The following is a 17,604-nucleotide window of genomic DNA, read 5'->3' on the forward strand; positions in this document are numbered from 1 at the left end:
CTGCCTCACAGGTTCACATGGAAATTATTTTAAGCAATGTTAAAAGCAGATAAAGGCTAAACAGAAATTAAATACACAAGAAAAGGCGTTTAATTAAACCAGTTCATTTGTAATTCATTGGATTATTTGGAAAATAGGTATAATGAAACGACGGAACAGCACACCCTGTAACTGGTGGATTTTAATTTTTCTGGGAATGCTTTTTCAGAATCTGCATATACTTTGTCGCAATATTTTTTTTTCACATGAGGTAAATATCAGTTCGACATGAAGTTATACGATTTAATAAATTAGAAGTGGTACATGTATTAGAGGTTAAATTATCTATGAAACGAGCATAATCTAATTGTATATGCAATTAAGGGATCGAAAATAATATCGCTGATCATATATGCGAGCTTTGCTTGAAAATAAAAATGAAGGGATGTGATTAGTGACCAAATCCTGTTCTTTAAAAGGACTCAAGGTGTAGTATTTAGTATTATAAATTTTCTTCTGTAAAACGTTAATATACTGTAGCGCTAAACGACGAAGACATCATAGACCACTAGTATGTTGGACAAAAATATTCTTAGAGAAATCTGATGATTCCTTTCGTAGATGTCTTTAGCTTAATTTTACTGGGAAGTATGTATTAATCGATTGGATTTATCAATTTCAATAGGAGAATCTGCACTACAAAATAGTTTAGAACAAGCTGTAAATGCATTAGAAAAAGCATTCTTAAAATTGTAACAGATATTTTTTCTATTGATTTTGAGTTCTGACCACAGTGTCGGGGCATTAAGCTGATTTGACACACTCATACAGATATCAAGGGTATATAGATACATATAATTATTCTAATCGACTATTGTAGTGATAGATTATCAGACTATTTCTATTTTAAATCAAACATACTGCGCCATTAAATAGACATTTGCTCACTTAATATCGTTATTCAGTCGTTTTCGTCATTTTTGATATTTATGGATATATTTTTTTTTCATTTTAAGCATAATGAATACCATCCTTTCCATAAAAGTGTTTTATCTGCTAGAATAAACATTACCTTCACTAAATATATCAATTTTGCAATCATAACATAGTTTTCAAAGACGTTGTCACCTGTAATTATTCAGCAGCCTATGTTTTCTTATTTTCTCTTAAGCCGCCATATTTATGACGTCATAACTTTTTCCAGTCGCTCGTCTGGAAAGAGATACATGGGAAATTATGATAACTCACTTCAATCTACAATGTGGTATAGGTCTCTATATTTCTCAATATTTTTCTCACGGCGGCCCGTATTCCCACAAATTGACATGCACTATTATGTAACTTGAACATATTTAAGAACTGTCTGGTGCTCATGTTAATAAAGTGTTATTACTCCTGTTATTTCATGCTTATATTATAAAGGAGCTGTAGACCAAAAGCTCACACTATTGATCTAGCAAAATATTTGTACTATGCACTAAAGGAAATATTGTGATTTTGCATTTTTATTGCGAACTCATTATATATATTTTGCACTACCATTTTTGAATTTTGCCTATTCATTCATTCGCTCATTGTTCAAAGCAATTTCTATACAATGTACGTTTTTCTACATTGTCGTCACATTTATTTACTAATTGATGTGGAGAAGTTGGCAGTTACTGTTCTACATAATGTTAACGAATATTATAATAATGTCTCACTCTTCATACTTTGTATTTGTTATGGCATACAATATTTCTCTGGGAAAATTTCGCAAGCTTCATACTTTGTACCAGAAATTTAATTAAGTTATCGACTATAAACTTAATGTACAATTTTATGTCGAATAAGTTATATAAACTATATGTTATGTTTTCAAAAATAATAGTTTGTTACTCTTATGTCAATTCTTTTTACTCCAAACTAAGTATTCTTAGCTAATTTGCATAAAATGAACAAATACCACAAACAACGAATAAAAAACTGACAACACTAAAACTGAATAAATAAAATTACAGTACAAATTGTCCAGAGCAATCCTCTCTTAAGCAAAAACCTCAATATAACAACAACATCAAAATTCCACTAAGCTTAAATGTACTAAATTACATGTGATCTATATTGTTCGCAAACACAGAGTAAATACTTAATTGAAGGAAGAATCATAATATGACATAGTTAATGTTAATTATTTTGTACTATAAGAACTCTTGTCAGAAAGTGAGACTTTTCCGTAACACACTTTAAAATACGTTACCACTATCATTGTTATAAAGATATTCAAGAAGAAATTGAAGCCGTAATTATCACACACTGATCTATATAAACTGTTTAAGGTATACTTCCGTTTTTGAAAGTATGCCGTCTATATTTTTGTCAGTACATCTGCCAAGAGAAGGAGTATAGTTAGCATAATTTATAGCACTTTTTTTCACAGTAATTGAAAAATATACACGTCTGTTTTCTTTGGTGATTGTAACATTTTTATTTCATTCCTTTCAAATACTTTATGCCATTTTGCAGCTTTCATTTCAAGTATGGACGGGTACCTTGGTAGAACCAGACTGCAATATAATACATGAATAATTGCGTATAAAATAAGCTGCTGTTTTAACCTTTAACTGATTATCATTGTAAATTGTAAAACGAATACTTCTCAAAATATTAATCAAATACGTTACATGTAGTTCTCAGAGAAATAGTGCACGCGCACGCGTACACGCACGCGCATGCACACACATAGAGTGTCACCTAGGGGTAGATTTGAGACAAGCCTTTTCATTAGTCGGGTTTGCCATTTTAATAAGTGTTTATAGTACGCAAATAACTCGCAAATTTGTGTGTTTTTTTTCTCGAGAACTCTTTTTTTCTCACATGCCTTCCATTTGTCAATATAAGAATATACTAAATTTTTCCCATTCTACAATTCTTGCGCCTTTCATAGTATCCAATTCTTCAGTCATAAATTTGAAAAGATCCTCTCGGGAACTGTCATACTTTCTATTTACACACTGCATTTTATAGTCCTCCTCAAAAATGTCTTTCTGTCACAGAGTTTACAGTTTCGTAGGTATTTTCGGAGATATGGGATATTATTCTGTTTAGCTAAGCTTCTTCTCATTTTGAATCGTACATGTACAACAGCACGTATTTCGGTCCCCTTACATAAAAGGTTCGTAGAGGTTCAAAAACTCCGCTGTGACATTTTGATATTTGGATGTGTCTTAACAATTCGAAGTAAACTTGATTTTTTTCGAGAACATATATCATGTGACCAGTGAATGTTTTCGGCCATTGTTTTTTTTACATTTCACATTTTTTTTTAAATTTCTGGTTGGGCTTGAAACTCCTTTTGACAACCAAAAAGTCATATGCAACAGGTAGAGCATAATCAGTACCATAACGGTTTCTAAGCAAAATGTCGCGGTTATACGCTTGGTCACAACGACGGTCCGAGAATGTTCGCACGTCCAGGTAGATCATATCAATGTAGTATTTCAGTGCGCGTTTGAAAATCAGTTCACAAATTTGTCAACAGATGCAGGACATGATATACAAGACGAATTAATAGTATATGTAAATGGAAACGCTTGAGACTTCGGGTATTTATTTAGAAATAGGAGATCCCAAAGAAAGGCTCCGTATGCTCTGAGTTAAGTGGTATACAGGCCAGATAGATACTTTCTAGATTCTGGCGAGGGTACGTACTTGAAAGGATAAAGGAATACACTTGGTGGGACTGAGTGGTATAAGACGAGCTTAAGGTTTCGAAAAAACAACACCAAATCATAGAAACAAAGAGTTGTTTGACATGAAAATTGAACAGCATGTAAAACATGTATATTACTTTACGAAACAAGTGTCAGTTTACTGATATAAACTTTGAATTCCAGAAAATGACCCCACTTCCGGACAGTCAAACGCCTTTAAAAACTCACCATTTTCAAAGAACAGTTACACATGTTCGTTTTGATGCATTTGCAATTGCTTCTTTACTCCTAGTAAATATTTGCAAAATTTCAAATGTAAATTATCGACACCTTTGAAATTGTAAACACCCCAAATTTCTGCTCCGTACAGTAAAGTAGGTACAACCATTCTATCAAACAGTAGTAAGTTTGTCTTAACATCTAAACAGACTTTATCAATTAATAACAGTGTATTGTGATAGGCTCTTAAAGCCTGATCATTCAGTGCCTTAACTGCACCTATATAAAATCATCAACTATTTCTATTTTATCATCATTAATGTAACATTCTTCATTATGGTGAGTTTTTCTGTTTTCAAAAATACAAATTTTTGTTTTATTAACATTTATTGTTAAACCCCACTTTATTGAAAATTGATAAATCGATCTGGGACTGTAAGCTCTTAGGATCAGTCGTAAACAATACAATATCATCAGCAAATAATATTAAATACATAGAAAGAAGCTCAAGATCTTTATCCGTAAAATCATTCCAATTTAAGTTTTCTGTGATATCATTAATAAACAAAATAAATAGCAAGAGAGAGACAAATACTTATCTTCCGTCGCAGTTTTCAGTATATCAATTAAATAATCTCTTCGTTAAGGTAATAACTGCAGTTTGAAAACGTCTGAAATATATATCAGCCAAACAATGTTATGGTTATCACATCTAAAATAATAAATGGATTGATGGTTACATTTTAGTGTAAAACCCAAGGTAGAACGGTAAGTAGCGTCATTCAACAAAATTACAAGAACAAACACTGTCACAGCACGGTCGTATTTTAAAATCAAGTGAAAAACGTAATAATCTGCCGTTGAAAATAATATTATATATTTATATTTTCAAATAAATTAGATTTGCGAAAATAAAAATAGCAATATTGGAAATCCAAAATATACAGAAGACGAATGTGAATGGGTCATCCTCAGATCTTCGTTTAGATCAAGTACTTTAGTCAGATTGTACGTAAATAATCCGCCGCTTAAAAAATATTCAAAATGTTTACAGATAGATTGTTTCAGACATCTACAGCCAACATTACCACTAAATCAAATACACAGTAGGCCGAAATTAAAACAAGATATTTTGTAATTCCGTATTAGCATATATCCCTTAGCGTTGATGAAGCTTACCATGGCAATATTCTCCGTACAAGATATTCTAGCCATATGAAATGTCTCATTCTGTGGAAACAGTATGTTGATAAATTTTAAGACATTCCCGTTACATTTGTCAAAATTCATTTTGACAAAACATGACGGAAAATAGAAACAAGTAATCAGTCTTTACCTTTCCGAAATTGTCACCTTTTAAGCTGAGTATCAGATTGAATGTTTTTTTTTCAAGATACAGATACTGTCCAAAAGCTGAATATTCATCTGAAAAGGTTTTTTTCAAGTTTTCTAACGAGAATAAACAAATGATAAAAATACTTGTTATGCTGTCAAATATTCAACCTCGAGTGAAGAGTTACAGGGCCTTTGTTTCTCAAGGCCTACTTCGAAACCTTAAAAATCACTTAAATAGTGCACTGAAAACATGAGAAAATTGTGAATTTCAAGAAGAAAACGCGGTAAAATAACTACCCGAGAACTGGAGACAAAACAGCAGACGATGAAAAACGTGAATTATTTCCTGTACACAAGTTCTTGCACAGCTACCTAGTAAATCCATAGCGAATTGTAAAGTAGATTGAGCAATGAATGGAACGAGCTTTGCATTATTGAAAAAAATTACAATCGAACATTGGTACAAAATAAGTTTCCAGAAATATACAAGTATAGAATGTCTTCATCAAAGATCGTTGTTTTTGTGTGTTTTATAATGATTGCTATTTTGTGTGGATATCAATATTTGATTTTATATGTAAGTCATTGTTTTCATTTTTCTGATTTTAACCGAATATAAAGGTGATTGAGAGATGTTCGTTTTTTGTGAAGAAAGCATGAAACTTTGTATTTACCTATTTTGAATATTGAGAATCCACCGAGGAGGAGTCAAGAGGCTGTGAACAGAGCATTATGTTTTATTTATTTAATTCATAATACATACATATATATATATAAACAATTTATAAAATTGTTAATTTATTACCTTATTTAGTACTTATCCTTGTCACAATATTTATTCAGTTACATTTTACACACATTTTGTATACATGAGGCAAACATTTACATAAATCGTGCCCAAAAGGGAGGAAAAGTATTTAAAAATCTAATCTATAGGACTAATTAAATCGTTTTAATTATGAATTTCTTATCATTGAAGTAAACAAATATAATTTCAATAAATTCTTGCAATTTATCACACGTTAAGTAGTGGAGTGACCGTGCTTACAAGGATAAAGGAATACCCTTGGTAGAACTGAGTGGTGTAAAATCTGGAAAGTAGATCCCTCGGAAGCACCGAGAACAAGGCAAACTGAAACATTGCAGACTCGTTTTGACTGAGTCTGTTCATGAGCAGTAATGGAAAATGCAACACTGCCCATTCCCCCTAGCACCGGCTTAAGCAGTATTTAATCTTAAAAACTAAATGAGTTGAAATCAATGATCCCGAAGGACCAGAAAATATAACAACACTGAGATGATTTCGGGGCGACATTTTACGGCCGCCACACAGCATTTAACACCCACTGTTGTGAAGAACATAAAATCTGAAAAGTAGATCCCTCGGTGAAAATTTCAGACTCTACTCGGTTTGAGTGATGGGGCGAACTCCGATAAAACAGATGTTAAGACAGACACAATAATCAGTCTGAAACAAATTACATAGTTCGAAGCATTGATTAAACTTTAATCTATGTCAGTTACAAAGTCACTTATCTCTAATCATAAGCTAAGTAGCTTGAGGAAAATTATATTATCATGTCTATTTTATAAGTCCGAATATAAGATATAAGGGTCTTAGACAATCATTAGGTTGAACCGAATGGTTTGAGACATGTATTTTTTTATACATTAAGTCTGATTTGTTTGTTTGTTTTGGGTTTAACGCCGTTTTCCAACAGTATTTCAGTCATGTAACGGCAGGCAGTTAACCTAACCAGTGTTCCTGGATTCTGTACCAGTACAAACCTGTTCTCCGCAAGTAACTGTCAACTTCAACACTTGAATCAGAGGTGGAGGACTAATGATTTCAGACACAATGTCGTTTATCAAATAGTCACGGAGAACATACTAGCCCGAGGATCGAACTCGCGAACCCGCGATCCGTAGACCGACGCTCTACCTACTGAGCTAAGCGGGCGGGTCACATTAAGTCTGAAGCAATAATTTAGTTTATATGCACTTAGTTTATAACGAACATTTATCTTAGTCTGTCTATGATTTCAAACTTATAAGGTTCGAAACCTTTGTTTTGTTCTGGTCATTGGAATACAGTACTCTGAATAAATTAGTTAAAAGTGGCTGCGGTCTTTAAAACAGAAAAAAAATCTGTATGAGAATTATAAAGTTACTGATGCTCAGCTACCTAGTAAATCTATAACGAATTGTAAAGTAGACTGAGCAATGAATGGAACGAGCTTTGCATTATTGATGAAAATACAAACGAACATTGATGCAAAATAAGTTTCCAGAAGACTGAATATGCTTCATAAAAGATCGTTGTTTTTCTGTGCTTTATATTAATTGCTATTTTGTATGGATATCGATATTTGAGTTTGTATGTAAGTCATTGTTTTTATTGTACAAGGAATAGTAATTATTTGGTAATTGTGCACTAGATGTTTGACGTACTGACCTCAAATCAATAATTATGGATCATAAATGACCTTCGTTTCAAATATGATCTAAGACAAAAACAAAATCATTCTCTAGTTATTTGGCAAAAAAGTTATACTGTTCTGGGTCATTGTGACCTTAGCCTTTGACCTACTGACTTCGAAATCAATAGGGGTCATCTGCTGGTCATGCTCAACTTCTCTATCACATTTCGTGATCCTAAGCCCAGGCGTTCTCAAATTATCATCTGGAAATTGTTTAACTGTTCCGGATCACAGTGCTCTTGACATTTAACCTACTGACTTCCAATCGATTGGGATCATTTTCTGGTCATGATCATCCACCCTATCAAGTTTCGTGATCCTAGACCCAAACGTTCTTGAGTTATCATCCGGAAATGGACTGCTCTGGGTTACTGTGACCTTGACCTTTGACCTACTGACTCAAAATCAATAGTGGTCATCTGCTGGTTATAATTAATCACCCTATCAAGTTTTTTATCCCAGACCTAAACATTCTCAAGTTATTGTCTGGAAACCGTTTAATTGTTCCGGGTCACTGTGACCTTGATCTTTAATCTACTGATCTCAGTATCAATAGGGGTCTTTTGCTGGTCATGCCCAACCTCACTATCAACTTTCATGATCCTAGGCTAAGCATTCTCAAGTTATTGTCCGGAAACCATTTAACTGTTCCGGGTAACTGTGACCTTGACCTTTAATCTACTGACCCCAAAATTAAAACGTGTCATCTGCTGGTCATGACCAACCTTCATAATAAGTTTCGTGATCCTATGTCCAAGTGTAATAAGAGAAAATCAAACAACCCTCTGTTGCAGGTAACATTGATCGATAACTAGGGCGTAACCAGAGGCGGGGGGGGGGGGGGGGGGGCTACGGATGCAATTGCACCCCCCTTTTTCGACAAAGTTTGCATTTTTCATAACACCAAAATACCCTTGAATGTCCATTCTTTGATGTTTTTCGGCTCGCTACGCTTGCCAGCTTACCTATGTTTACTAATATTGACGCTGTAACCTTTGTATAAAGTCTGTTGATTACCGTCTATATCTCAAAAATCAATGGATTGAGCACCGGCAGCTTTTTTTTTTATAGATTTTAACCTAACGTTTCAATGTTGAATCTGGTGATTTTACAGAAGGTTGGATGTATCTATCAATACAGAGGACTGTTATTACATCATATATTTAGATTGATCGGCTATAATTGACAGATTTGCAAATACCCAGCTCAAAAGTCTTATTTACTGAAAGTGCGAAAAGACTAGTGAATATGGATAAGGTGTTGATACGACAAATACATTACTGTATAAGGGGGCTAGAGAGGTGTTGCATATTTCAATACCTCTCATGAAAAAAAAGCTCAATCAAACCGAGTCTGTATTATTCTTCTTGGTTGCATTCTTTGCTTCCAAAGGATATTTAATGAGAAATAAATCTAACATAAGTTAGGTTGTATTTTTTGCATGAACTGCATATGAAATCAAACTTTACAGCTGTGCCTTTTCCTTTCAGTATAATTCTTAATTATAGATATATTGTAAAAAAAACAGTGTCATGTAACAGCTGCTAAAACAGAAAATTTATTTGTCGTGCGTTTTTTTTCATAAACGCAATGACGTCATTTCCATTCATAGACGTAGATTTTCCCACAAACACATGGGGTTCGGACCTCCACACAACCCATTCTCCTCCGCCCCTGGTTAAGTTTAGCCAATATATTTTAGCATTTTACCATGTATTGAGCAAAGGTGACGATCATAAAACGCATTTTGTAACATTTCAGCGTATTTTTAAAAAATGTATTTTTACCATCAATGCTATCAATATTACTGAGAGCATTGATGGTAAAATACTTTTCTTTAAAACACGCTGAAATGTTACAAAGTGCGTTTTATGATCGTCACCTATGCTCAATACATGATAAAATGCTAAAAAACATTGGCTAAACTTAACCAGGGGCGGAGGAGAATGGGGTATGTGGGGGTCCGAACCCCAAGTGTCTGTGGATTTTCCTGCAATTTCGATTTGAATTGACCGAAAAGCGTATATTTTTTAACCCCATTTCTATTCTTTCTATAGCTGATACCTAATTCACATTTGACCCGGGCGCCGTGCGATAATTCCTTGCGGATTTTGGGGCATCGTAGATGGCTACGGGCTAGGGCGTATGTATTAACATTATATACGAGCATTGTGTCATTTTTGTACAGGCTCTCTGTACGGCGATTATACGAAAAATCGTGCAATTTCCGCAAGTTTCCCCGGATATCGTACTACGCCTGTACTCTTCCGTGCATGAAGAGGCTGTGCTGAAAAGATACAAGGTAAAAGTCTGGACGGCAGTCTAGGTGCTTAGAAATTCTGGGGGTCAGTCTGTCTACCATCTCCCGAAACATGGTTGGCTCGATTCTGAGGTAAGGTTGGAAGTCTCCATGGGATTCCGGCATCAACTCCTCCATCAGGGTGTCGCAGTGTCCCAGGGTGGTCCGTCTCAGCAGTAAGGGCTTCACGCACACCGTCCTCTTCCTGTGGCTCTGTCGGGCCTGTTGATCATCAATGACGACCAGACTTGTAATCATCTGCTCTCTTCTCCTGACCTGCCTCAACTGAAACCGCAGGTATGCCGCTCTGAGTCTTAGTGGTACTATCATTTCTCCGAAGAGACAAATAATGAAAACATGTCCGATATGGCCAATATATTTAACCATCTAAAAATGTTTGCGGCAATGATGCGGCCGTTGTTGGTTTGCCGAACGACAATTGCTTAATATTCGTGCGTTTTCATGGGTACCGCACGGGCAGCAAGGGACACCTACCCCCACTTGTCGTTTCACCTTTCGTACTCGCACCCCTTTCCGAAAAATCCTGGTTATGCCTACGGATAACTCGTCCATCATATTGGGAAAAATGTGTGAATTCTATAGAAAATTTGAAAATAGACCATTTCCGTTGATATGAGTAAAACCTGTATTCCATATGCACAATTTAAATGACAATAACTTAATTAACTTATGCAGAGGACTTTATTTTATAATGGGGATCTTTTTATCGTGTGCTTTTCAACCACATTTCCGATACCTGAAAAGATACAAAAGGTTGAACTACAACGCCAGCGGTCCGGGTTCGATTCCCGTTCGCGGCTGATATCCCGACTAGTATTCAGTGCTGGGTGATTTACTTGAATTGGTACTGTTTCCAGCAGTATCGGCCTTGACTGGATGCTGGGGAGGTAAATATGACACCTACCGTGGGCTCGGCTGGAAATAAGTTGATACATCCATTCCAGGTGGGGACTTTCGTCGACTACCCACGTTAAACAAGAAACGTTACTTTAGGTACATGTTTTCACAGCCTGCTCAGGCTACTGATGCACGAGTTTCACGGTTGGATCGCCTGAAATACTGACACGCCTGATTCAGAAACGGATTTCATCGAAATAAACGCAACAGAAACTGAACCACTCTAACACTTCCCATAACATGCTGTATATCACTTTTTATATAAACACGTACATTTAAAATACGTATGTTCTATCATTACAGACTATATCAAGATCATTTGAGGAAGAGCGTACCGTAGTGACCAATACTAAATATTCCAGTTATCTTACTTCTATGTGAGTATTCTAAAAAGACTTTAAGGTATTCTCAAATTTCTCATTAGTTTTTCAGGATCTGTCTAATTAAGTTTTATCTGTCGAGTATTCCTTTATTTTTTCTGTACTAAGGGTTCAAAAGTCATTTGCAAGGCATAGGAATAGTTCCTTTCTGATGTGTTAAAACAAAATTATATTTTTTGTAAACAACTGAATATTGCTTTTTCATTTGTCATTCATCGGGAAATTCAAAATGTTGTATAGACGATTAACTTGTTAGTTTTTTATTGTATCAACGTATTGTTAGAGGGTGGATCAAGTATTTATTGCGCGGACTTCTGTTATATCTGATGTGTTTGTACTTTATGATCGAGTGTACACGTTGCTTAAGGAATTGTAATACCTGCTGTAATGGACGCGTCCAATACGGAGTTCACTTGATTAAATCATAGACTCAAATAAACAATATTCTGTATTTCCTATTTATAGATTAGACATTTTGTTCCTCTATCTTACTATCCACATTTCTATGTATTGTTAAGCTTATTAGCTTTCTAATACTGAGGTATGCCATTAAATTTGTGAACAGATCCTTTGGAAGCAAAGAATGGAACCAAGCAGAATAATAGCAGACTCGGGTTAACTGAGTCTGTTAACAAGAGGTAACAAAACATGCAACACACACTAGCATCGGTTGCGAAATTCTGTTACACGTCTTTTGAATGGATTCCATGATCCCAATGTCTTTATCGCTATTAATGGATAAAACATGTTTTTGTCTTTTCACAGCTGTGTCATATTGCGCAAGTATGTCAACATATTTACGCTTGACTTCCACATTTTAGCTAATTTTCGTATGCTCTACTTAGCTATATATTTTCCTCACCGAACTGATGTAAGTAAAAATGACACAATTACCAGTTGACTTGGCTAAACATGACATAAAAATGGTACACTCGGGCTCCTAGAAACGTCCAAGAAATACAGAAACGTCGGATTACGTTAACAGCTGAAGTGATATTGACACAGATGCCAAATACAGGTTATTGGCAAACTTTTGGTTCTGTGCGCAACGTTCATATATTCCGAAGTTGACGTCATATAGCAATTGTACAATCAATGTGAAAACGGATCGGTTGTGCCTTCTGGTAATACTGGCACTCCTAGGTTTTGCAACCGTATATCAACGTTTGACCATTGTACATAATTACCATATAGGTCATTAGCATATTCGTGTTTCGCAAAAAAATGCAGTATACTTCATGATCTATCATGATAGATTCTCTACTGTTTTCATACTATTAACACTTGGTTTTTAGAGTAATTTATCTTTGCAAATGTCACAATATACATTTACATGTGTACTGAAATAATTCTGTACAGTCCCACAACTATGCTATACATGGACATAAAATAGTACGTTCTACGTCTTTAAGCAATAAACAATATATAATTGTGTTTGTTCCATATCTACAGAAACGCAAGTGATCCAAAGTTTTACAATATCTTACTGGAAGAGGAGGCTTTGCGGTATGGTCCCTGTGTTAACGAAAGCTATGCTGCGTCTGCTAAAAACAGCAAAGTTATTATATCTGGTATGTATTTATACACTTTCTTTACTTCAGAACATATCTACAGAAAAGTTTCTATCCTAGAGTGAGTTATAGTTTTAGCTTATTTTCTCATTTTGTTCAGTGCGTATTTGTCATGCTGACGTGACCATAGTACACGTGCTCACCTAATTCATTTATAACGAATACATATAGGAAAGGAACAGTGTCACAAACGTTTATTGACATATTGTATTTCATGCGGACTTTTTTTTCACTGGTAAACTATCTTATCGCTAAGATTACATCAGAATGAGCCTCTTACATAAAGAAAAAGCTGATTCTAATAAGGAAATATATTCAACGTTCACTTTTATTACTTGCAAACCTACAAAATAGATATAGAAAATCAAAGTAGGGTTATTATAATAGTAGCAGATCTAGAATGCTGTATCGACCTAGTAAAATCCATAAGAGCCGAATACAACATCCAAGATATAGCTTCTGTTATACTTACCCCTGTTTACTATATTTATATTTTGATATATTACTTTTTGTTTGTTATATTCTTTTTTGACCAAGGAATGTTGAGGTTAGGTCATGCATACCATTTAAAGAAAGTAGTATGCATAATGCTGGATTTAAGGTATAACGCGGAATTTCATTCTGCACGTTCGTACTTGTGTAATACAAGCCGTATTTTTTACAGAATTTTATACAAAGGTATATGATAAATTAAATTATCTAGACGACTAAAATGTTCCATAGTGATAACATTGTACAGTATATTTACACGTTGTCTTTATTAGCCCCATACCGGTGGAATACCGGAGGGGACTGTAGGAATGTCCTCTATTCGTCCGTCCATCTGTCCGAGCCCATATTTGCATACTTAGGTGGTTATGTGTACAATAGGTAACTGCACCTTTTTTTAGATGTCATTCATTCAGTAAGGATTTTATGTGGCTATTTTTCTTTTGCGTGGCTAAAACTACGTCCATCTGTCCGTCCGCAAATCTGGATCCTGCGATAACTCAAAAAGCATTCAAGCTATGTTCATAAAACTTGGTATGTGTAACGAGGGCAATAATTATGTATATTATGCACGTACATGATTTATGCTTATAGGTCAGAGGTCAATGTCAGTATTGAAGGTCAAGTAAAACTTGTTTATGCTCCTTATCGTTCATATGCATTGATGGGTTATCTTAGTGCTACACACAAACTTTCCCTATGATGAGACAATGTTTCATCGCATGACCTATGCTTGTCGGTTAAAGGTCAAGTTCACTATTCAAGGGTCAAGTAAAAATTTGTTTCTGCTCCATTACTTTTACTTGCACGGAAGGATTATTCTAGTACTACAGAAAAATGTTCCCCACATGTTTAGACTTGGCCCATGGTTGTCGGTCAAAGGTCAAGGTCACTATTAAGTCCAAGTATTTTTTTTTTCACTGGTAGGGGACTTCTGTATTGCCATTGCAATACTCGGTCACTTGTTTAGCACTGTTAACATTCGCGAAATGTGTTTTCGGACATGAAACAGATATATTGACGAATATAATGATTATTGATGAACATCATGTGAACATTTTCTGCTCAAGAATATGAAAAAAAAACAAAAAAAAAAAACAAAAAAAAAAAAAAAAAAAAACAAACAAACGATAGACGAAATATCTGTAGTTTTGGCAATCTTTTTTTGAACAGTATACGTACAAATTCTAGGTGGAACAAAAAAGGAATATCAACATGGAGACGTTGTCGTAGCTTCTATCATTGTCTACGATGGCAACGGAAAACGTAAATTTACAGGTGGAGATCTCTTTAGAGCGATAGTTGAAAATAAACACTTACAAGCTTCGGCTCCTTGTGTGGTTTATGACAACAGTGATGGAACACATACCATAACATTTACTGCTATGTGGACTGGTCCTTTGCTTTTGACAGTGTATTTGAGTTATACTAGAGAAATTGTAACATTTATTTATCGACTGAAGTCTCTGAAGGTGGGTATTTTCAAACTACAACTTCCATTATAGTTTTCAGAACTTAACCTACTTGATGTAGTGTGTAATTCTACTAACTATTAAAGGTGTTCGACTTAATTTGATGTAAATTGAATAAAATTGCGGATATCTAACTATAACAACCAAACATTGTTTGGGGTAGAGTGGTGAGGGGAGTTGGTGGTGGGGGATGTGGGGGTTATATAGGAATTCCTATTATCCTGTCCTTTTCGTCCCTGTCTCGTCTCATCCCGTACTGTGCCGCTCCGACTTTACAGTAGCAGGTAACTGAAACAATGATATCAACTAAAATGCTAATTTTTGAAACAAAACTGGTACATTGTACATAGACTATACGTTATAAAGTTCATATTAAACAAATGTGTTACAATACAATGGCTTTATAATGTTTATTAACTTGTTGCTCGAACTCATTTCAAGGTGTAAAACTATTATAGGCTATTTGCATATTTTAACAGTATCCGCCATATGAGATACTTCTTGGGAAGTTTATGAACGGACACGAGTCTGAATCAGCTAGGTGTTATCCAGCTGAATTTACCCTGGAGAAAATTATAAAGACTAAATCGTATTGCCACATGACATCTAAAACGTATGACATGCCGTATTTTTGCGAAAAGCCGCTAAAACAACATTTAAGTTGCCAGAATTGGACAGCAGCAAAACTTCATCGAGTACGAAGTATGCCAACATCACCATGTGAAAACTCTTTGATAAAAAGGTATATTTAGAATTATATTTTTTACTCATAGCTTCTGAGAGCTGGTTAATTTGGGAGGTTTTTATGCGTTCAGTTTTTCTTCTTGGATACATTATACAACTGATATATCCAATCAGTTACTCGTGCCAATGCAACTCGTTTGTCATGTTACTCAAACTAAACCAAGGGGCAAATAACATTTGTGCGTGGGAAAATTTTGCTCTTGGGTGTATTTTTCGTCTCGTGCATACACACCGCACAAATGGGTTTATTTATTTTGGGATATACAATCAAACTTGAAATACTATTGTTTATTATGATTATTATGTAGCAGTGAAACATGTAAATCTTCTTCATTGATACGGTTTCCTGCTCTACCAGTAAAACACGTAAGCGCTCTCCTGCTATGACATTCTGACCATAGAAACATATAAGCGCTCTCCTGCTATGACATTCTGACCATAGAAACATATACGCTCTCTCCTGCAATGTCACTCCGACCATGGAAACATATACGCTCTCTCCTGCAATGTCACTCCGACCATGGAAACATGTAAGCGCTCTCCTGCTATGACATTCTGACCATAGAAACATATACGCTCTCTCCTGCAATGTCACTCCGACCATGGAAACATGTAAGCGCTCTCCTGCTATGTCAGTCTGACAATATAAGTGCTCTCCTGCAGTATGATTCCGTGCCCATGAAATATATAAGCGATCTTCAGCGATATGGTTTGATTCCAGTAAAATAGGTTTGCGCTTTCATGTAATATGTGATTACATGAAATAACATGTATAACATGTATATGACTGTATGCCCATGAAACATGTAGGCGATCTTCAGCGATATGTTTTGAGTCCAGTAAATCTTGCGACACGATTCTGTACCAGTAAAACAGATAACGGCTTTCCTGCGATATGATTTGATTAAAACAAAACTACTGATGTATCGATGGTGTAGTTGAATTATGTCAGAGTATTATACCTCCAGGTATTCAGTATTCAATATTTTCCGAGAGGTGCCGTTTTTTATTCTCTAACAAAATTTACGTACTGACTGGGCGAAAACGCGCTTTAGGGCATGTATTGTTCCTTACCATCTAAATGGGCGAAAACCGCTTTAGAGCATATATGATTCCTAACCATCTGTATGGGCGAAAACGCACTTTAGGGCATGTATGGTTCCTTATCATCTGTATGGGCGGAAACGCGCTTAAGGGTATTATGGTTCATTATCACCTCTATGGGCGTAAACGCACTTTAGGGCGTGTATGGTTCTTTAAAATCTGTATGGGCAAAAACGCGCTTCAGGGCATGTATGTTTCCTTACCATCTGACTGGGAGAAAACGCGCTTTAGGGCATGTATGGTTCCTTACTGTCTCTATGGGCGAGAACGCGCTTCAGGGCATGTATGGTTCCTTACCATCTGACAGGGCAAAAAACGCCTTAGGGCATGTATGGTTCCTTACCATCTGAATGAGCGAAAACGCACTTTAGAGCATGTATAGTTCTTTACCATCTGTATGGACAAAAACGCGCTTCAGGGCATGTATGGTTCCCTACCGTCTGGCTGGGAGAAAACGCGCTTTAGGGCATGTATGGTTCCTTACTATTTATATGGGCGAAAACGCGCTTCAGGGCGTGTATGGTTCTTTACCATCTGTATGGGCAAAAACGCGCTTTAGGGCATATATGGTTCCTGACCATCAGACTGGATGAAAAGGCGCTTTAGAGCATGTATGGTTCTTACAATCTCTATGGGCGAAAACGCAATTTAGGGCATGTATGGTTCTTTACAATCTGTATGGGCGAGAACGCGCTTTAGGGTATGTATGGTTCTTTACAATCTGTATGGGCGAAAACGCGTTTCAGGGCATGTATGGTTCCTTACCATCTGGCTGGGAGAAAACGCGCTTTAGGGCATGTATGGTTCCTTACTATTTATATGGGCGAAAACGCGCTTCAGGGCGTGTATGGTTCTTTACCATCTGTATGGGCAAAAACGCGCTTTAGGGCATATATGTTTCCTTACAATCAGACTGGATGAA

At 35.7% G+C, this 17,604-nt stretch overlaps 1 protein-coding gene across 1 annotated transcript in view; it reads left to right on the forward strand.

Moving 5' to 3' along the window:
• LOC123553790 (NXPE family member 1-like) overlaps window positions 1-17,604 on the forward strand; it is a 50,285-nt gene that overhangs the window by 20,299 nt on the left and 12,382 nt on the right. Inside the window, exons 2-5 of the mRNA XM_045343435.2 lie at window positions 11,226-11,299; window positions 12,755-12,873; window positions 14,554-14,834; window positions 15,314-15,576. Coding sequence (XP_045199370.2) covers window positions 11,226-11,299; window positions 12,755-12,873; window positions 14,554-14,834; window positions 15,314-15,576 — 737 coding nt within the window. The remainder of the gene's footprint in view (window positions 1-11,225; window positions 11,300-12,754; window positions 12,874-14,553; window positions 14,835-15,313; window positions 15,577-17,604) is intronic.

This window comes from Mercenaria mercenaria, chromosome 7 (genome assembly GCF_021730395.1).
Source record: "Mercenaria mercenaria strain notata chromosome 7, MADL_Memer_1, whole genome shotgun sequence".
NCBI lineage: Eukaryota > Metazoa > Mollusca > Bivalvia > Venerida > Veneridae > Mercenaria > Mercenaria mercenaria.